We start from the raw sequence: 23,688 nt of genomic DNA, 5'->3' as shown, positions 1-23,688 counted from the left end.
GATGTACTTGAGGGCAATGTTATAGAAATAGAAGAGGATGTAGATGAAGATGAAATGGGAGATGTGATACTGCGTGAAGAGTTTGATAGAGCACTGAAAGACCTAAGTCGAAACAAGGCCCCGGGAGTAGACAACATTCCATTAGAACTACTGACAGTCTTGGGAGAGCCAGTCCTGACAAAACTCTACCATCTGGTGAGCCAAATGTATCAGACAGGCGAAATACCCTCAGACTTCAAGAAGAATATAATAATTCCAATCCCAAAGAAAGCAGGCATTGACAGATGTGAAAATTACCGAACTATCAGTTTAATAAGTCACGGCTGCAAAATACTAATGCGAATTCTTTACAGACGAATGGAAAAATGGGTAGAAGCCGACCTTGGGGAAGCTTAGTTTGGATTCCGTAGAAATATGGGAACACGTGAGGCAATACTGACCCTACGACTTATTTTTGAAGCTAGATTAAGAAAAGGCAAACCTACGTTTCTAGCTTTTGTAGACTTAGAGAAAGCTTTTGACAATGTTGACTGGAATACTCTCTTTAAAATTCTGAAGGTGGCAGGGGTAAAAATACAGGGAGCGAAAGGCTATTTACAATTTGTACAGAAACTGGATGGCAGTTATAAGAGTCGAGGGGCATGAAAGGGAAGCAGTGGTTGGGAAGAGAGTGAGACAGGGTTGTAGCCTCTCCCCGATATTATTCAATCTGTACACTGAGCAAGCAGTAAAGGAAACAAAAGAAAAATTCGGAGTAGGAATTAAAATCCATGGAGAAGAAATAAAAACTTCGAGGTTCGCCGATGACATCGTAATTCTGTCAGAGACAGCAAAGGACTTAGAAGAGCAGTTGAACGGAATTGACAGTGACTTGAAAGGAGGATATAAGATGAACATCAACAAAAGCAAAACGAGGATAATGGAATGTAGTCGAATTAAGTCGGGTGATGCTGAGGGAATTAGATTAGGAAATGAGACACTTAAAGTAGGAAAGGGGTTTTGCTATTTGGGGAGCAAAATAACTGATGATGGTCGAAGTAGAGAGGATATAAAACGTAGACTGGCAATGGCAAGGAAAGCGTTTCTGAAGAAGAGAAATTTGTTAACATCGAGTATAGATTTAAGTGTCAGGAAGTCGTTTCTGAAAGTATCTGTATGGAGTGTAGCCATGTATGGAAGTGAAACATGGACAATAAATAGTCCGGACAAAAAGAGAATAGAAGCTTTCGAAATGTGGTGCTACAGAAGAATGCTCAAGATTAGATGGGTAGATCACATAACTAATGAGGAGGTATTGAGTAGGATTGAGGAGGAGTTATTGGGACAACTTGACTAGAAGAAGGGATCAGTTGGTAGGACATGTTCTGAGGCATCAAGGGATCACCAATTTAGTATTGGAGGGCAGCGTGGAGGGTAAAAATCGTAGAGGGAGACGAAGAGATGAATACACTAAGCAGATTCAGAAGGATGTAGGCTGCAGTACGTACTGGGAGATGAAGAATCTTGCACAGGATAAAGCAGCATGGTTTTCAAGCCATTGTTGTCCCTGCTAAACAAATTATCAATGCAAAGAGGGGCAGAGGTATGCCTTTGTAATGTCTGCTTAGATAAAGTTGTCATTAAACTGAAGGCTGGGTTGAAAATCACACTGATTTACTATAAATAGGAGTGATCCTTTCGTATATGGTATATGGACTGTGAATCAGAGCTTAACCTGGCATTTTGCACATTCCTAATGCCAGAGGTAAAAAAAGTGATGTGGGGAGGGGGGGAATAAAAAAATGGGAAGGTAAACTCCAGCCCTTAAGCATCATAGTCCAGCACATAATTGCTGGGCCACCAAGACAGATTTTCATTTCATTAGTGGCCAGTAAAGATGACTGCTGAGTGACCTTTATCTTCTCATTATTTTGTCCATCAATGTGCATGCAGTTTTCTTAGCACATTAGCACTAAGCATTAGGTAGTTAAATTATCCCCCCATCCCCTCCCCGATGACTGACTTGCCTTCAATATAATACAAATTGTGTAGTTGCTGCTTTTCAATCCTATAGAGCTATTTTATAAGGTATATTTAACAATTGTTGCCTCTTGTCAAACTCCACATACTTACTGTTCAATACAACTAGTTCACATTTCATTTTTTTCCCTTCTGGCTTTTAAACTTCTTCACATTAACCACAGTTTGTCTTCAAGAATTCTTATGGGAGCAATTATTATCTGCACTCATTATTTAAATAACCAATGAAATGTTACAAACTGATTTTTTTAAAAGCAGTGTATGTTAGTGACAACTCCTTTATTATTCAGTTATTTTCAACTTGTATTTGCAAAAATGTAATTTGTTCTTTTTCGATGTTACTAAGCTGTGAGATAACAACTACAACTAGACTTGATCTGCAAAAATTTGTTAGTAAAAGATGAACCTGGTTCATGGTGAAATAACCCAAAATTCATGTTTATGCAACATAGATATCCAAGTTCATTTTTTTGGTAATCTAAGACCAACTGCATTATATAAATCAGCCCTCTAAAAAAAACACACTACAGGGCAACATGCAAACACATTTCATAAAATTACTTTGAGCTCTTTCTCTGTCATCAATTAAGCAATTTAAAGCATACATCTAGTTATCTTTTCTTCAAAGCATTTCACAAACATTGAACGTTATTAACAGTTTTGGCAATGCTAGATGCTAAGCAGACAGCATCAACAGATAAGGGCAAGACTGTTCTATTCATCTTCAGTTTACTGTTTCACTTAACTGTAGTGAGCACACAGAAACAGTAACACCTTAAAAATTCAGTTACATAATTTTGTTAACTGTGCAGGGGCCATAGAGCTTACATTTGAAAGTGTACTTGTCACCAGAGCTCAACATTACTTTGCTATGTCTTAATTTTTATTCAATTAGACCTTTGTGTCAATAACACAAAATTATAGATTTGTCATCTCATAACCTACTCAGATCATATCAAAGGCAAGGATATAGAAATGTGACAATCATTACCTATTAGTAAAAGACGTTGTAGCATTTGCCTAAGTTTGGGACAAATCTCTATGATTTTATCATGTAAACAACCAATATCCTCTTGACATTAACAGTTTTCACATTTTTCAAATCATTTTAGTGAATTTACAGTTACTACACGTAAACTAAGTAGAATTAAACCACTCAGGTTCACACACTATTCCATTTATTTCACTGGATTACAATCCCACATAATACTGATGTGGCTCTTAAATTTTCTGAAAGTATTAGTACTGTGTCAGGAGCTCATTTTAAACTTGGGTTTGGAAACTGGCTGTTTTTAAAAGACAGCCTTCAATCCTTGTGGAAACCTTCTGAAATTTTATGTTACACAGTGCAGCTCAAATATGGACAGTAAGTAAAGATACCCTAACAACAGAAAAATCATCCCTTGATCTTATGGACCAGCTCTTCCTTTCAAACAAGAAACTAGCACACGAATACTATGTATGGCATGGATGACTAAATTTTGCACTAAAAGATGTTATTTTTCGATGGATGGGCTTGTACCGAAATACACTCATGAGGAATTAAACTTTACACAGCCAGTGAGTTGGGGAGTGCTCTGGTTGTCATGACTGACGTAACAGTCCAGCATGTAATGTGACTGAGATGTTGTCAGATCTCACTACAACTTTGAGGTCATTCAAGCACTCAAGTTTCCTGTGCTACCCTGTCACAGATGTATAATTAGCACCCTCACTGATGAAAAACTGCTGCTGCCAGTCAACAACCGTCAAGTACCGCAGATTGTAAGTGGGTAGATGGACAGAGTACAGCAAATCAGTCACCAAATAAATGTAGTTAATGAGTAGTCATATAATCTGGAACTACCACTTCACTATAGTGTAGAGTATCCATCACCCTGCATGTGTACACACTACATGCCAACATGACATCATTTGGGCAGGTAGTACAGGTACCTGCATCAGGAAGATGTTTACACAAAATCAAATGGAGCCGCTGATAACTCTGCCATTGTCTGTCACTATTGAGACACACTTACCAAACATGTGCACATGTTCACCTACAGCATCATGCAGACTTTTAGCAAAACAATGCACCACCCCATCACACACTTACTATGTTTGAATGGTATTGTTAACACTCCACAGGCATGTGGAGGCTTTTCCCTTCTCAATCTCCAGATTATCTCTCATCTATCCTACTAAGCATTTCTACGACATCATCAAGTGATAATGTGCATAACCTAGACCAAGCAAACTAAACTTCACAAGCTGTGGCACACACAATGGTCACAGATGGGATGGCTTCCCAATTATTTTGGTGTCCTGCGAAGTCTGTTCTACAAACATGATACTATCATCATCAGGACAAAAGAAAGTAGGTACTTCATCATACTTCATAGGTGTGCCAAATTCAACTTCTCATTGTTTGTGAATATATTACTGCACATGAAATCAAGAAATCAGTGTATACGAAGTACACAAATTTCATTACATCACTGGTGGTGATTGCTGACAATGTTCTTAATCATAAATAGTGCTGGATTTAGCCTCTACAGACCATGAAAATGCACATGTCATGACAGCATACCACCACCATCAGCACTAAGAAACTGGTGACCCTGTTTCATTAATTGTGCCACCAAATCAGTGCAAACAAAATTGTGCATAAGAAGGTTGTTTCACTATGGTTTACTTCATTCTGAAGTCACAATAATAACTTTGGGTCGAGTCTCTTCTTTCCAGAACATTATTAGCTGTATTATTAAGTTCCTCCCGTGAACTTTTGGGTCTTCAGAAGGGCTACAAGAAGCTACAATAGTGGTGAAGTGGCTGAGTGATGGAGACAAGTGTTATGCTTTTGTTTGTGATGTTTATGTACTGATATGCAACAATATGTCAGTGAATTAGGACCAATCCATCCTAGTAAATATGCTGATACATGTGTACTGATGCTATGATACAGCTGCATCCTGAGTCCAAATTGCTGATAGCTTCGTAATGGCAAGTATTATGTCTACTGAGTTGGAGGTGATGTCACTATTCAGCACTGTTAAGGATCATTCTTCATCAGTTATATTTAACTCCTCTCTCCACACCTTATGTAAACAGCTGAGTGCTCAGCAGACACCAGTGACCACTTCACTATTCCTATATATCTTTCATATGGAATAAATCCAGAAAAGAAATCAACCAAATGGGTGATCTGCATGGTAGACTGAATGCTGTAGTGCCAACTGATTAATGGAAAATAAAAACAGCTACCATCAGGGTAGATCACTATACCAACATGATGCATGCATGGTAATATCTTCAGACCAACTCAAAATACTGTCTTTACCACTGTGGAGTAAGACACACAGTGTGATATGTTCCGCTGACAAAAATGACCTATTTTAGCACTCTCCCAAATGAGGTAGTTCCTTTTGTGAAGGCTAAAATCACTTACCATATTAACGTTAGTTTTTCACCCTGCCTCAAGAGAGTGTATTTTTTCCCAGGAACTTGCGTCCATGCAGAAGTGGATCCTTTCAGAGGCAAGGGGAATAACTACTCCTTCTTGGGCCATCCAATTCACATGAAAATGTGTGTCAGATTGAACAAATGGGACGAAATGAAAGTACTTGCCCAATGCAAGGTATGCGATCAATGGTGAGGGATGAATGTGTGGTATATGGGAAAATGCATGTTGAATGGAACCTCAGTGATATCAGGCAAACTCCCCAAGTAATTAGCCTTACCCTGCCGTGGGGTTCTGATGGTGTCGACTTCGTATAACCCAAACCTTGTGGGACCAACTGGAGAACACAAACTAATTTAAAAACTGATGGACTTGATAATACCTCAAATATTCAAACATCAAATGCTGAACTGATGTAAGCTGTTTCTGCAACTGGATCGGTGGGTACACCAGCCCAAGACATGGAAAATGTCAATGAAAAGTTGGACCACATCAAGATCAAATTTTTGTTTGGGGCACACAGGAGGACACTTTTAAGAGAATAAAGAGTAAAACAAGGCAAAGAATGGCTATCTACAAACAAATGCAGGGAATTAAAAAGTCTTCAACCTAAGACCTTCAAAGAAGACGGTCTCAGAGTGAAAGGAGTAAAAAGCCCCTCCCACTCCCAAGAAGGGAATTAGAGAACGAGGGAGGAGTCTGTTATGCCTACTTCACAGGATAATTTGGGCCAGAAAAATCTGAAGCAGGAAACATTGAAAGAGATGTATAGCACTGCAGTCTTGGTTTTTAGGATGTCCCTAATCTAACAAGGATAGCCACTTGTTAACATCACCTCACATCAGGGGGAGCTAGTTCAGACGGCTTTCTTTGAACAGATTGGAGAAGGTTTATGTCAAGGCCTAAAACTCAGGGGGGTCTCTTTGGACCTGTGGTTTCCAATCTGGGGGTAATTACCCCCAAGGGGTAAAAACAAGAAGGTGGTTGTTACAGCTTATAAAATGAATGTCTTCCTCAGAAATTCCACCCACTAGGCACATACTTTGCATCATGCATATACGACAATAAAAATCAGACAGGTATGTCACATATATGTTTAAATATTTCATGAAAATTCCTTCCCAAAATTGTAGGTAGTTCCCGCATTAGACCAGAAATTGCTTCATTATTCACTTCGCAACAATAAATAAACTAACTGACAACACAACACAACACAACACTAACTACGTAATGGCTACAACATATTATTAGAGGCATAAATGATGCATGAAGTTTTCAAATTTCAAGGAATCCAGCAGTCAAGTGTTTTACTAATGCTAAGTATAGTGCACACATTCTAGCTTGGTCAACTTTAAATGGGAATGCAGGGTGTGGGAGAAGCAAGTGTCACTAGGGAGAGTAGTGCAGAGAGAGCATGTTTTGTAATAGATCTCTACCCTCAATGTAGGTGGAGCTGTAGGTAGCATTTGCAATGTAACAAGAACTGCTTCATCATTCTACATAAAAAAGATTACCATCAATTTTCAATATAAATTCTCTCATCAGCTCATTAGTTTGTGGTTAATTAAAACACCTACCAAACTAAATATCATTTATCTTTCATCATTGGAGAATACAAACATTCGAAGAAAACTCATTTTCATTGTAAAGTTTAGCTAAACACTAATGCTGATGATGGTGGGGAGATGGGGGTACCAGCTATATCTGATTGCATTCACGGGTAATGGTCTCAGAAAGGTTGGGAACCACTGGTCTAGGCAAAAGTGCTGTAATCTGTGACTATGGGGGTTGGAAACGACAGATTAACTAAACAAGATGGTGCCCAACACAGCTCCATGGGAGGAGGCAGAGCAACTGGTTGAGATAGCAGCAGAATTTCTCAAGACCCTGAAGATATCAATATGGGTACTTATACTACTTAAGGATGTTCCTCCAAAGACCCTGTTCAACAAAGTACAGTGCAGAACCAGAAAGACCAGACAGAAAATTGGAGGACAAATAACTGCAAGGTGCATCTGACAGCCAAAACCTTGTGGAGGAAGTCAGTGAAAAATCCCTGAGGGCAATGTAACACCAGGATTAATACCGTATTTAGGGTTCTCACTATAACATTACAATAACATTGATAGCCAGTGGCAGATGACAGCAAAGGGGCTCTTTGAAATTACACAAAGATATTATTTCCACATGTTGCTTATTTTTACAGGAAATCAGTACGCTTACACAATGTATCCATGCGGCATATGTCTTAGAAGATTTTTTTGTAGAATTAAAATACAATAGTTATATTTAAAATTATAAACAATGTAGCAACCAGTCGCAGAAACATAATTTATCTACCTTGTTGCAAATCGATTTCGACTGATATCAGTCATCATCAGTGCTTGGAGACACTTTGTTGCTTATACATCACTTATTGAACACGATGTCTTGGCTGGTGGTAGTAAGCCTTATTTTTAATGCCTTGTATTAATGAAACATGGCACATGCCTGCCTAGGCAGAAACTTTTGAATATCAAGTTGTATGCAATCAAACGGGCAACCAGTAAGAGTCTGATTTCCAAGTTCACACAAGAGCATTTTCCTTTGATTAGTGTACCAAAGCTATTTTAAGTGACAATGGATCCCCATTCGCTAGTAATGATTGGATTAAGTTTAGAACAGTGCAGAGATAAAGCATATAAGAATCTCGGTGTATCATCCCTCAAGCAATCCAGCAAAACTTTGTGTGAGAGAACTGGGGCGGATCTGCAGGACATATTGTAGCAACAGACCTAGCTCTTGGGTGCAGTATCTAAAAGATTTTGAAACTGTAATGAACTGCGTGAAGCATAGGTCAATGGGATTTTCACCATGGGAGGTGGATTCAAGACAAAGCTACCAAATCTGATCTCAGAACATGTCGATTACCCCCCAACCCCCGCGTGTAATGAGGTGGGAAGAGAACAGAAGAGCTGGAAACTTTTGTATGGGAGAACACGGAGAGAAGAGCAATGCAAAGAAAGCAAAGACATGACACAAAGGTGAAGGTGACAGAGAGATAAAGAGTTGGGGATCTGGTGTTGGTGATGACAAAGGAGAAGTGAGCACAACAATGAGAAAAAGAAATATATTGATTTATATTATGGACCTTTTGAGATGATGGCAATTCCACATCCAAATGCATACTGTTTGGTTTGTCCACAGACAAACACAATACTTGGGCTGAGAAATATAAAATGTTTCTTTAATAGTTAGTGAGTATGTGTATTTCCATACAACTTTTGAAGGGAAAAGATTCAGTATTAATCCTAAAAAAAGGGAGTATTGGTCGATCAGTGACTTTGTAATAACACTGTGTGATTTACTCCAGTGTACATTTAAAGATTGCCGGCCGCAGTGACCGAGCAGTTCTAGGTGCTTCAGTCTGGAACCGCGCGACCGCTACGGTCGCAGGTTCGAATCCTGCCTCTAGCATGGATGTATGTGATGTCGTTAGGTTAGTTGGGTTTAAGTAGTTCTAAGTTCTAGTGGACTGATGACCTCAGATGTTTAGTCCCATAGTTAAAAATACACTTTCTCCCAGGTGAAAATACACTTTTTCCGTGTTAAGTGACAGTATACTTTTCCTCGGAACTGTAAAACTTATCAATCCTTTGAATGTTTATGGTTTTATACACCAGCGTAGAATTTCCCGCACTTAGAAAACGAAACTCGGTTAAAATATATACATACTTTCCGAAGCATTGAAATCAAGATTGCAGTGCACTTTTATAAGCAAGTCCTAGCTCATTCACGTGATATGCCAGCTGATGACAGCAGATATTCAGTGCATAGGGCACTTGATGTAGTCAGCCAATAGCAGTATCACCGTTAAGAAGCGCGTACACACAAATATATGAAAAGTTAATGGTTTAAATTAATGTACATAGTGCTGCTACAAGAAAAGCAAAGCTTTCACATATAATATTGGTCTTGAAGATTAATAAGCTGCAAGAGAAGCTAAGCTTTGATACATAATATTGATCTTACCAGAATGAGATTTTCACTCTGCAGCGGAGTGTGTGCTGATATGAAACTTCCTGGCAGATTAAAACTGTGTGCCCGACCGAGACTCGAACTCGGGACCTATGCTTTTCGCAGGCAAGTGCTCTACCATCTGAGCTACCGAAGCACGACTCACGACTGGTCCTCACAGCTTTACTTCTGCCAGTATCTCGTCTCCTACCTTCCAAGGAGATGACACGAGATACTGGCAGAAGTAAAGCTGTGAAGACCGGGCGTGAGTCGTGCTTCGGTAGCTCAGATGGTAGAGCACTTGCCTGTGAAAGGCAAAGGTCCCAAGTTCAAGTCTCGGTCGGGCACACAGTTTTAATCTGCGAGGAAGTTTCAATGTTTATCTTTTTTGTGTGTGTTACACTTTAAGATAAATCATACAAATGTGCCAGTAAAATTTTTTAATAACGACATAAACGTTTGATCTGATCTCAAAATTTTTCTTAATGGTCGTCCTCAAACAGTTGATTTTTAAATGAGAGTCAAAACGCTCTGTGATTTAAGAAATTCATCTTACATTCTCGCACACAGTTCATCTTGCGTAAAAGGAAATTTACTTTGAAAGTAATGCTTTTCAAGCAGCCATTCTCAATATTTTCCCGCGACCAGTTAGAAATAGGTTCGTTTCAGCAGTTGCCAGAGAGTGCCAGATAACAGGCATCACCGTCTTTGCGGAGCTACGATGACGCAGGAAGCCTGAGCGTCCATTACGTGTAAAACACTGCGAGATCTTACATTATATCTTAAGAGAAACAAGACATCAGAGGATACTCCAAGAGCATCAGAATTTCATGAACCATACTAAAATTCATAATTCGGCTTAATGCGCGCATTCTTGTACCCAGATTCAGATGTAAATTTTCCTGGAGTACCAGTACTGTATTATTTATTTATTTATGCATTTATTTTACCTGGCCAGATTAGGGCCTTCAGGCCCTCTCTTACACCTAACCAGGCATACTCAGATTCAACAAATTTCAGTTTCTACAGAACATTAAGGACATATAACATGTTATACAGTATTAATGTTAAAGAAAAAAAATAGAGATTATAAAAGTAGTACAATGATAATTATAACAATCAAAAAATAATTATAAATATCAAGAATAATAATAATAATAATAATAATAATAATGACTATGTATATGAAAGTAAACATATTTTTCTTTTATGAATGTCAGTCCTATTGCTAGTTGGGAATTTTCTCGTTATATTCTTGCAGCTTGTGAGTTATTCTCATCAAGCAGAGACATAAGACGATGGAATGGGGTGAAAGAGATATAGAAGAGGTAGATAGGTTAGAGGAAGAGAAATAGAATGGTAAAATTCGAAGCTATGATGGAGAGGTATAATGCCACACATGCAAGATGAAAACATGCACATTTGATACGCAGCAAACAGTGGAAACTAACCAATAGTGTGGAATTGAACACTTCGTTTCAAATAAATTGACTGCCTCAGAGGAAAAGATTAATAAAAGCCAAATTTCTTTAGCAAACCGACAAAAATAACTTCACTGTTCTGCAAGGCGATTAGCTTGACTGTCAGAATGGTGGAAATAAAATCTGAAACTAATAACATATTTTAGCCTTCCATAGTTATGTGAACGTATTTTAATTCACTTGACAGCTCCTGGCCACAGAAATCTGTTTTGTTTTCATTTGACGTGAGAGTAATAAATGAAGAGGAACCAGCGAAATCACTAAACATAAACACAGGCCACGTGGAGACTATCCACCTTCCCACTACAACTCAGACTGCTCTGTGCATCAGCCCCGGATCAACGATATTTCCAATCTGCTCCCCCCCCCCAAAGAGCGTTTTGAGGTAGGATGCAGAAATTTTTAAGAAATTGACTTTTGAAAAATACGTTCATTTTGTAGCACACATCTTTCTGAAGAGTCTGATCTATAAAACATACGTGTTCAAAGAAATGTAAGATGTATTGTGTGCCAAAGTGCAGTGCCACGCCTCTTCACATAGCATTCTTCTATCGCACGTCACTGTATTTCTCTGTGGAATTCAAATGTGTACTATTTTGTAATGGATGCCATCAAAGTATATTCAGGGCACTGGAAATTAAAATGTCCTGTGGTGCCTCTCCTGCTCCCAGTCGGCCAGTTTGACATCCAGCCCCGCCTCCCCCCCCCCCCCCCCTCTTTAAAAAAAAAAAAAAAAAAACAACCCTCCCAATTAATATTATGATGGGATTATTTAAATAGTACCCAAAACTGGTGTGGTTTCTCGATCTGATTACGTGTATTTTGTCACTGTCTACTACATAAAATGAAATAGGCTGATCTACTATTGCAGCAAATCATAACAAACACCAAATAAACAAGGCTGTTTCGGCACAAATGGTCATTTTTATAACACAACAGAATATAATTCACGAAGTACCAATATCAAAGGCCTATTAGGCCTACTACAAGTGAAAAGCTTTATGTTCAGAAATAGTTTCACATTTCATTTCCAGCTTCTAAAGCGCGAGATCGAAAAGTAGTAGCACGAAATTTTTATATAAATTTGAAATCATCATATTCTCCCCTAATTTGTGTGATGTCCTCGTTTCTTCTCCTTGTTCTAATAAACAATCTTGTCATAATTAATTCTGTAACTATTTGTGTCAGCGTCAAAACATATCCTCCGGTTAACTTCACTAAACCTGCCACAATCAATGGTTCAGTTATCCCACGTTTATTCTCCCATTAGGCATTATTAGGTGTTCATACAACGCGTTTTCCACGCTACTCCCAGAATAGAACTTACGCAGCTGTTACCAGGGTCTGTACAACTGGCCCTTACTAGTGTAGCAGTCTGGCTAAAAATTTTCTGTCAGAATTTCATTTTCTTGGATACACCGAGAAGACAATAAGTAATCTTTATTACCTGTTACTCCTGTTAGTTGTTTATTCCTACTCTGGTAGTCTCAATCCATGGACTTCACTGGTAATTATAACAACGCTGATCATTCGTAAACCTAGTCAACACATAAACAAACAGCGACTGGCATTCACCCATTCTGCTGAGCTCATATAGCCCCGTCCCCTTCTGTCTGCAGGAAAGTTTATTTCTAGATGCGATGGGGATTCCCCTGGCAGAGACATGCATGCATTCAAAAATCAACTTATGATTCATTCAGGAATAAACTTAGAATATGTGCAAAGATGTTCTAAAACCATCAGGGATGCGTTTCAAAATTATATGAATGTTCGATAGACCAATGTGCGCTGGATACTAGGCACTTTGTGAGACGAGGTTTTTTCCCCCAAGAATATGACTTTGGCGTCGGCAGAACATGTTTTTATGTTAAGAATAGAAATTCATTCATGCCAATGTTGAACTTCTGTTCCAGGGACTTTGTGATCATCAGGATGAAACAGCATGAGGAAGGGAGCACATGAGAATATGTACTGATCTCAGCTTACCTTCATTACCACAAAGGAAGGAAATTGGCAGAAATCTGCCCCAGCTGAACAAACAACAGCAGATTGGACGTGATGTCAGTGTCCACAAACTGATGTGGGGAAGCAGCAGCACCAACTGCAGAGGTGAGTACCTACTTGAATACCTACAGGAAAGCAATCTAGAGATCTTGAATAAAAATAAGGGCAAGGAACCTACCTTCAGGAATTGCAGAAGGGAAGAAGTAAATTAATGTTGTGTTTGAGTGCATCTTAATGGGTAGTTTTCTCAAACAATGGCATGTAGTAACGGAGCCATCCTTATCTGACCATATGTATATTAAACAATAGAAAATCCAGGATGGGTAACAATATTATGAAAAGGAAAGTTGCTACTCACCATATAGTGGAGATGCTGCATCACAGATAGGCACAACAAAGAGACTGTCACCACATAAGTTTTCGGGCAACAAGGCCTTTGTCGAAAACAGATGACACACACACACACACACACACACACACACACAAACACACATGACTGCAGCCTGTGGCAGCTGAAGCCACACTGCGAGCAACAGCAGCAGTGCACACAATGGAAGTGGCAACTGGGTGGCGGCAAGGAGGAGGCTGGGGTGGGGTGGGGGAGAGAGAGAAGGATGGGGGTGGGGGACAGTGAAATGTTGCTGAGGAGCACACAAGGACGAGGTGGAGAGAGGGCAGCTAGGTGCAGTCAAGAGGTGGGCAGTGAAGAGGTATTTGGGGGGGGGGGGGGAGGTGAGGGTAGCAGAAAAGGGAAGAAGTAGAAAGACTGGGTGCGTTGGTGGAATGAGGGATGTGTAGTATTGGAATGGGGACAGGGAAGGGACTGGGTGGGTGAGAAAAAATTAATGTTGAGGCCAGGATGGTTATGGGAATGAAGGATATACTGCATAGAAAGTTCACACCTGCGCCATTCAGAAAAGTTGATGTTGTTGGAAAGAATCCATATGGCACAGGCTGTGAAGCAGTCACTGAAATGAAGGATGTCATGTTAGGCTGTGTGCTCAGCAACAGGGTGGTCCACTTGCTTGTTGGCAACAGTTTGTCGGTGACCATTCAAGTGGACAGACAACTTGTTGGTTATCATACCCACTTAGAATGCAGAGTATTGGTTCCAGCTTAGCTTGTAGATTTAGTGACTGGTTTCACAGGTAGCCCTGCCTTTGATGGGATAGGTGATGTCTGTGACCAGACTGGATTGGTGGTGAGGGGATGTGTGGGACAGGTCTTGCACCTAGGTCTACTACAGGGATGGGATATGAGCCATGAGGTAAGGGATTGGGAGCAGGGTTTGTGTAGGGATGGATGAGTATACTGTGTAAGTCGGTGGATGGTGGAATACCACTGTGGGGAGGATGGGAAGGACAGGGCAGGACATTTCTCATTTCAGGGCATGATGAGAGGTAGTCGAAACCCTGGTGGAGGATTTAATTCAGATGCTCCAGTCCTGGGTGGTACTGAGTTATGAGGCGAATGCTCCTCTGTGGCCGAACAGTGAGATTTTGGGAGGTTGTCTGAGACTGGAAAAATAAGGCACAGGAGATTCGTTTTTGTACAAGGATGGGAGAATAATTACAGTCTGTGAAGGCCTGAGTGAGACCCTCTGTATATTTTGAGAGGGACTGCACATCACTGCTGATACGATGACCACAGGGGCCATACAGCCTAACCAGATGGATCTGTCCCACCAACACCAGCTTTTCTGAATTGCACAGACAGGAACTCCACATGCAATATATCTTATGTTCCCATAACCCTTCTGGCCTCAATCTTCATTGGTCATTTTTCTCACCCATCCACCCCCTTCCCTGTTCCCACTCCAGCACTACACAGCCTTCATTCTACCAACACACCCAGTCTTTTTACTTCTCTACTTTTGCACTAACCTCCCCCCCCCCCCCCCCCCCCCCACCCCACCCTCTCTCCACATTGTCGTTGCACGCTCCCCAGCAGCACTTCACTGTCCCCCACCCACACCCTGCTAACCCTCCCCCTCCGTGACCCAGCCTCCTCCTCACCCCCATTCAGTTGCTGCTCCCATCGTGCACTGCTCCTGTTGCTTGCAGTGTGGCTTCAACTGTCAGAGGCTGCAGTTGTGTGTGTGTGTGTGTGTGTGTGTGTGTGTGTGTGTGTGTGTGTGTGTGTGTGTGTGTGTGCGAGAGAGCGAGCGAGAGAGAGAGAGAGAGAGAGAGAGAGAGAGAGAGAGAGAGAGAGAGAGAGAGAGAGAGAGTTGAATATTTTTGACAAAGGCCTTGTTGCCCGAAAGCTTCTATTGTTGACAGTATTTTTGTTGTGCCTATCTGTGACTGAGCATCTCCCCTATATGGTGAGTAGTAACTTTCCTTTTCATAATGTTGTTTTTTATTTGTATATTAAGTTTGGGGTTGAAATGGCTTATGAGAATCCTAGAAAAACGGATGGGGACTCATACAGGAAAGAGATAAACTCTCACAGATCTGAAGTTAAAACTTCTATAAGAAATCTAGTAGTTTTAGAATAAATGGCACATGAAGCGACATTTTCTGTGATGACTTTGTACTTGGAAAATTGTCCAATCACCAAGAAATGCACAAACAGGACTGTATCTTGGTAGAACAATTGTATTGCAAAGGAAGCAAGTAAGAACACTGTCCGACTTTGCAAGAAGGAAAGGACAATGGGTAAACCTTCCGGAGCTCCTTGCCAAATACAAACTTGCTATGAAGCAAGTGAAACAATCATCCTGGAAGGTATTCTGTGGGGAGGTGGAGGGTACAGCTGTCACACATCACAAAATCCTCACAAGCATACCAACAAATCCAGAAGGCACACTAAGGACGAAGGATGCTGGGTATATAAGGACAGTGCATGAAATGATGTGCTCCTCAAGGTTCACATTTCTCAATGCACTCTAGAAAATAACATAGACCAAGATTCAGTCCCAGTGAGGTACTGGTTTACAGGTAACCAACAGAAGAACTGGGAATCTGCCAGAGGATGTGTTACTTCAAGTGAACCCAGTGGGCAGTGGGAATGTTTCAACCGTTTAAGTCACCAGGCACAGATACAATTTTTCGAGCTCTACTGCAACTTGCAGGAGAGGGATTAATCAGACCCCCATGTACACTGTTATGTAGTCAGTCTAGCAGCAGGAAGCACTTTTAGTGCTTCCAGAACTATTTTCTATCTGAAGAATTGATCACACCTATGCAAAGAATTTGAGATCAATCAGTCTGTCCTCCTTTCTTTTAAGGGGAGCTGGAACGATGAAAATGACAAAATTAACTTTTTTGTTTTTTATTACAACATTATTCGGAGTTTTCTGAATAAAACAAATCAAGTTTCACCCTTCTAAGTGTGTTTTTTATTGCTGCAAAGTTGACGCGCCGCATAAACGGTTGTAGCGACTTAGTGTGTCACCTCTGACAGCGCCGCTCGCTGGTTGCAAGCAGGGTACTTTGCGGAATTAATCAGTGTTTTGTTTTCCAATGTTGTATGGCTTTATCTCTGTGACAAGTGACTGTTCATATCGGTAAACATAAACACTATACCATGTGTGTTGACTTGTGGAGTTTGCTTTGTGTTGTTTAGCTGTTCAATTTTGCACATTTGACGAATTTTGCTCGTACCCGTTTTACGTATTTGGTTTGTGGATATCAATATGACCTGTTTCAGCAATTGAGTGTTTAAGAAAAAGCACAATGAGTGAAGAAGAAATCTTTTGTTGTTTCGAAGGGAGATGCTGCTCAGACTGCTTCACCGACTACTCCAAATGAATGTGATAGAACTTCTTTCAGCAAGAAGCTTTGTGACAGCAAAGAAAAATTTGAAAACTATGAAAGTGACAGTAATAATGTGAATGAAACAATTAACATGTCCTTGCTCTCTAATACTTTTAAACATAACATATTATGCCAAGTTTGCAAAGAAAGTGGGCTGGAATTGAAAATAACTTCACACATTGGTTTGGCATGTAAAATGTTATTGAAGTGCTGCAGAAGTTTCGTTTTCTAATTCTAACAGTATTCCTCGTAGTGGTAATAGTGGAAAGGTGGTGTATGATATAAATGTTAGGCTAGTGTATGGCTTGCTTTGCATTGGCAAGGGCAGTTTTGCAGGGACAATGTTATGTGGAATTATGAACTTGCCAAAACCACCAACCAAGTTTGGATTTTATAATGAATTGGTGGGATCTTCTGCTGAAGATATTGCTCAAGCAACAATGAAGAAAGCAGTTGAAGAAACTGTCACAGATAATGGGAATTGTAGAGATTTAACTGTTGCTTTAGATGGATCATGGCAACGTAGAGGTCATAAATCTCTAAAGGGAGTTGTGACAGCTACCAGTGTAGACAGTTGCAAAGTAATTGATGTTGCTATTCTCTCAAAACATTCTAGATTTAAGGGCAACACCAAGGACGAACATAGTGAAAGTTGTGAAGCAAATTTTCACAGCACGAGTGGAGCGATAGAAGTAGAAGGAGTGAAAGCAATTTTTTCCAGATCACATGAGTGGTATAATGTACAATACACTAACTATCAAGGAGATGGTGATTCTAAGGGATATAAAGCTGTAGAGGAACTCAAGCCTTATGGTAATGAAATTAACATTAGAAAACAGGAGTGCATTGGAGATGTGCAGAAGCGCATGGGGGCTCGCTTGCACTAACTAAAGCAGACATTAGGATCCCAGAAGCTTAGTGATGGTAAGACCCTTGGAGGAAGAGGAAGACTGCCAGATGAAGCAATTTATAGATTGTAGAGGTATTATGGGTGTGCAATTAGGCAAAATACAAGAAGCATTGAGCATATGAGGAGTGCAGTATGGGCCTTATTTTTTCATATTGCATCAACAAATGAGAACCCACAAGCATTGTGCCCCACAGGTTATGACTCATGGTGTAAGTACCAATCAAGAAAGGAATATGCCCATAAAACAGTTTGCCAAATGCTGCAATTGATGTAATTAGACCCATATTCAGAGATTTATCACAGCCAAGTTTATTGGAAAAGTGTTTACATGGGAAAACACAAAATCCAAATGAAAGTGTAAATAATTTAATTTGGATTAGGATTCCCAAAAGAGAGGCTGTACAGATAAAAACATTGCATTTTAGAGTGTATGGTATGGTGGCAACATACAATGAAGGAAACCTTATCAAATGTGATGTGCTGAAACATTTAGGTTTCCAACCAGGACACATCATCATTTCCACAATGCACCTAATTGATGAAGAAAGACTAAGAGGTGCAGGAAGAAGAGACAAAGGCCTACAACATGCAGCAAAAGGGAAGAAAAGACCAGTGAAATGGAAACTAACACTGGAAAAAGAGGAGGATGCTGATAATCCATCATATGCGGCAGGAATGTATTAAAAAACTTTGAAAGCCATTTCCCATAACTTTAAAATTTTCGTCTTTGAGGAACATTTTCTCAAAAACTGCTAACAGCAAATCAATGAAATTTATACACAATATTGTTTACTTATTTTCCTTCATTTTTATAACAAATTGTAAAAAAATATTGTATAATTCAAGAGCTATAGAAGAAAAAGTGCAAAATTTTAGAGAAAAAATAAGCAGCTGTTAAAAAAATTGTAAAACAAACACCCATAAATATTTCTTAACATGGCATTATAACTTTGTAGAGAAATATTCACTGAACATGTAGTCCAAATTTCACAGCAATATGTTTAATGGTTTTAGAAAAAATGTTCCTTCTATTTGCTAAAGTTAAGATGGAGGAGATGGATCATTCCAGCTCCCCTCAAAAACATTAGAAAAATTGTTTAAATGTGCACACTGTGGAAAGGTGGTGAACTGAAGCTCCTCTACATGAATTCCATCACTCACATCAACCACGTAAATCATGTGAAATAGCACTTCACCAACTGATTGGAAAAGTAAAAAAAGCAAATTCTTCTCTGCACCTTCCTGGATATTGAGGAGGCATTTAGCAATAGGATCTTAGAATCCATGGTTAGGGCTGCAGAAGAGCATATGTATTTGGATTAAGAGAATACTGAGTAGACGAAAGATAGAAGTCACCATGATGGATGTAAAAGTGGCGATCAACACCATCAGAGGGTCTCCACAATATGGGATTTTGTTCCCACTACTGTGGTTAATGAACACATTGAGGAGTTAGAAGATAGAGGTTACTTGTGAAAAGGATACATAGACTGATAGTGTCATATTAATACTGGGCACATTTGCAAGTACCATTACAACAATGGCACAATGCACTCTGAACATTATGCAACACAGGTATAAGAAACAGGATCTATGCTTCAGTCCTAGGAAAACTGTTGCAATGTAGTTCACAAAGAAGCATATCTGGGTCACATTCTGGAATCTTATGCTCTTCAATAAAATTGTACCAGTGGATGGGAAACGAATTATCTAGGGGTAACTCTCTGGGTCTGTGTCCCAGAAGTGTGTACTGGATATAAACCCATTTTAATTTATGGGATGACAGTATGATGGAATAAAGTAGAACAGAAGCTGGCTGAGGAGCTCGGGAGTGTGCACAGATTGGCCTGCCTAACCTTACCAGGAGGAATTAGCATTACATCCATTGCTGAGATGGAGACCATGCTGGACATGCCTCCATTACAACTCTTGGTTGCAATGGAGAAAACAACATGGACTTCAGTTTAAAAACTGTAAACATTTGGAACATCCAGAATCTCACACGAATATACAGGATGTGGTACGTATAGGAATGGATGGGGAAATGAGGCTGATTATACAACAGCTTCCAGCATCTATAACAAACCTTTCAACATAACAATTGGCTGTAGGGAGCAGTGGAAGAATGAACCATGACACCATTCAGAACGTACAGTCTGGTTCAATGATGGGTTGTAAACAGAAAAACGTGCTGGGGTCGGAGGTATACGAGATACAGCCTAGATCAGAGTATGATATCTCACTAGGGTAGCTGGCTAAGGCATTCCAGTCAGAGATATGAGGTAGAATCCAAAATTTTCGGGACTGGTGCCACTATCTGGAAAGTAGGAGTAGTAGATCTTCGCATCGCTAGGTGGCGAGAGCTGCATATCTGATGAGTCATTGTGCGGAGTGGCATTCAGCTGGGAGGACATGTTGCATGTCCACAGCGATTTCTAATATTCCGTGTCTGGTGTGTGGTGATTTTACGATGGATCCGCAAACAGAACAGCGCATATGTATCAAATTCTGTGCATATCTTGGGAAAAGTGCTATGGTCACCCTTGCAATGATTCAACAAGTGTTTGGGGGAAGAGGCCGGGGTCTCAAAGACCCAAAAAAGCGAGACAGGTAAAGAGCATACCAAGGGAATTGTGCACAAAGAACTTGTACCATGCACCCTAACAGTGAATTCTGCGTACTACTGTGACGCAGGCTCCATGAAAACGTGTGGCAATGACGGCCCGAACTTTGGCGTCAAGAGAACTGGCTACTGCATCACGACAATGTGCCCTGTCACACGTCTTTGCTTGCCAGAACCTTCTTGGCAGAAAACAACATGGCGGTTGTACCCCACCCACCGTACTCGCCAGATTTGGCATCTTGCGACTTCGTACTATTCTGAAAACTGAAACTCAAGTTGGAGAGCCAATTGTTGGACACTTTAGAGAGGATTCAACAAGCATCGCTGGTGGTGATAAACACACACAAAGAACAGGACTTCCAGAGAACGTCTGACCAGTGGCAGAAGAGCTGGGACTGGTGTGTACGTGTGGATGGGAACTACTTCGAGGGTGATGGTGACCATTAGTCCAAAGGTAAGGTTTTCAACAGATGGCAGCACCAGCCCTGAAAATTTTGGCTAGAGCCTCGTATTTGTTATCAAAGTGGGCACAGTAGAAAATCTATGTAGGTGCTACACAGATTGTAACATCTACATTCATTAAAGACAGCCAAGAAGCTGTGGGTTCCTGGTCACTGTTATTTTGTCTCCCTGATCAAATCAAATGTTTACAACTGGTTTCAGTTGTAGAATAGCACGGTGTGATTTTCAACTCTATGTTTTTTATTCAGAGGCTTCACTAAATATTTTGCAGAGCTGTGTTTATATGCCAGATGAGGAGAAGTAGCGACCAGTGTATTACTGTTATCTATGGCTTTGCTCATCATCTGAAAGAGGTGGCCTTTGTAACTCTTGCACTTTTACAAGTACAACTGAAAATTCAGATATTGATGCTTGTATTATTTGGACTTCTTTGATGATATACTAATATTAACACACTACTCTTCCTTGGCTACGAATAAAGTTGAAGATGGTGATAAAATAGGCAGCTATTATGCCATTATGACTCTCTGCTACTAAGGAGTGTATTGGATGATTTTAATTTCCTGGATCATAACATCTTTGTTGGAATTATTACTGATTGTCAGCTTTGTGAAAACTGACTGACAGTGGTGCACTGCCCACTGGCCTCAGAGTTCCTTCTGCACACTACATGTTTTTAAAATGTTAAGTGATGGCATAATTCCATACACACCTTCTCTTTTCACATTTGAAATAACATTCTGTCTAACAGAAGGTGTTGTTTTTGCTCATGTGAGTCCTGGAAGATTAAGCTCATCACTTCTTTTAAGGGGTTGAGTTTAAAACAGCTTAACAGTCTACAAGAATTAGTGGGAGATTTTTATTATAATCAGTGGACCCCATACATTACCACAATTAGCTAGGCTAACAGAGAAGTCATCTCAGACTGATTTTCAGATGGCAGAGTAACCTTAATGCAATTGGGCTGTGGCAATTTTCCCTGAGGCTACTTATTTATGCACATTTTACACTTTTCATTATTCTTTTCAACAAGTAGTTCACCTTGCTGGTGGTGGTAGTTATGATTATTTTCAAGAAGTTTCTATCAAAGAAGATAGAGAATTAACCATGTGCAGAGCAGTCCCAATCTCAGAATGTCTAAGTTTGGCAAAGCCAAATCCAGCAAGGACTGGCTAAGCTCCCTGAAGAGCTCATCCGTAGGAACTGACAACAGTGCATGTTCAGCTGATCACCCCTTCCCCCCACACACATCAGTCGTGACTGAGTATGAATGACATTAGATTATGACAATAACATAAATACGCCAAGATAATAAAATGCTGGGTGACAATAATGATACACTTTAAACTCAGTAGCAGACTGATCCCAACTAATGTGAGGAATTATCAAACAGTTCATTCAAAAATGCTACAAATACAAGTGCATGCCTACAAATTACGTGGTAAGATGATAAATGTCATGTGAGTTCTGGATTCCTTCGTTACCCAACTGCAAAAATGTATCAAAACAAGCAAATAGAAAGCAAAGCAAAACTTCCACAATTGCACAGAATGTCTAGATTAGCCCAAAATTTAGTTCACTTTCAGCTTTCAGTAAATGAAAGTGAGGATCGAAGAATGCTGATACCCAAGTATCATATTTTTTTTAGGCTTGCTTTATTGCAATTATTAGTGCTATATCAACATGGTTAGAACACAACTTTTTTGTGTAAGAGACAATATTTTTGCAGAACAAGAGGGCTATAAGTGTACTTCCAGAACCAATAAGCAACAAAAAGGCACAAAATATAATATAATTGATGAGAACCCTGACGAAATGTGTGTTTTATTTTATTGTACTCTATAATTGCAGCTGCACCAAATGACATCTGAAATGTCACTATGAAAGTAATATAGCACATGAAAATTACAGTTACAGTGGCAATATCCAAAGTTTACTGGTTTCTCTATTAGGCAGCTGATCCTGTTGTAGCAATGGAATTGATTGTAAAAAGCACTAATTACTTTCATTTTTGCCTACTGGTTTTTAAAATTACTTAATTAGGTCCACTTTCTTCAACTTACTTTTCTATTTTTGTACATCTTTCCCAGATTTTAGATAATATCACATCTCTCCGAAAAGAAAAAGCAAGTTTCCCTTGATAATGTTAAGTTCCTATTAAAAATACAAAATGAATTTGCAAAAACTTAGAAGTGGCTTTCAATTTATTTTCAGAAACTCAAAATATATAGAAATTCAGGCCTGCGAAAGAATACTTACTTGTTCTGGAGCAATTATGCCTGGGCAGTTAGGACCAACAAGTCGAGACTTATCTTGTGCCAGAAGCCTATGCTTAACTTTTACCATATCCTGCTGAGGTATGCCTTCAGTAATACATACAATAAGTGGTATTTCTGCATCAATTGCTTCTAGAATTGCCTTAGCAGCTCCTGGCGGAGGAACATAAATAACTGTCGCATCTGCTCCTGTAGCAGATTTCGCCTGTAAAACGTGAATATCAAATGATGTATTTAATGAGTGAGTCATAATAAATTTGTATTATTCAGTGACTAAAAAAGATAGAAAATGCAGTGAATGTGTACTGTATATTTATGGTAAATATATATTGCTCTGATAAAATAATAAACAATTAGAAAAACCATGCCCCATATTTTTTGCAGTAAAAACAGCAAGAATGTTTTCAGCATTCAACAGAGGTTTCCAAAGTCACCTATTCCTTTTTCTTACTAAAATGTCTTCTTAGAGTACTTTCCTTTACTATCTGTAAAATGAGATGGATACCAATCTACTGTCATCACACAAAAATGATGAATGTTGCAAAGCAAATCATACATGTTATCTATCAGTCTTTATTGTGGTGGAACAAATCTCACTACGAACAGGACTGAAGTACATCTCCTCATAGTATTTACACACGTTTTTTTGGCAAACCATCGAGTGCACATTTTCCCACATGTGGATTTATTGTGGAGACTTGAGTTTAGGCTTAAATTACA

At 39.6% G+C, this 23,688-nt stretch overlaps 1 protein-coding gene across 1 annotated transcript in view; it reads right to left on the bottom strand.

Moving 5' to 3' along the window:
- The window catches only part of LOC124741781 (succinate--CoA ligase [ADP/GDP-forming] subunit alpha, mitochondrial), a 74,777-nt gene that overhangs the window by 17,741 nt on the left and 33,348 nt on the right, over positions 1-23,688 (bottom strand). Inside the window, exon 3 of the mRNA XM_047248733.1 lies at positions 22,952-23,173. Within this exon, the coding sequence (XP_047104689.1) occupies positions 22,952-23,173 (222 nt within the window). The remainder of the gene's footprint in view (positions 1-22,951; positions 23,174-23,688) is intronic.

The sequence above is a fragment of the Schistocerca piceifrons genome, chromosome 1 (assembly GCF_021461385.2).
Source record: "Schistocerca piceifrons isolate TAMUIC-IGC-003096 chromosome 1, iqSchPice1.1, whole genome shotgun sequence".
NCBI lineage: Eukaryota > Metazoa > Arthropoda > Insecta > Orthoptera > Acrididae > Schistocerca > Schistocerca piceifrons.
The sequence above is the reverse complement of the archived record's forward strand: the minus strand, read 5'-3'. Positions and strand labels throughout refer to the sequence as shown.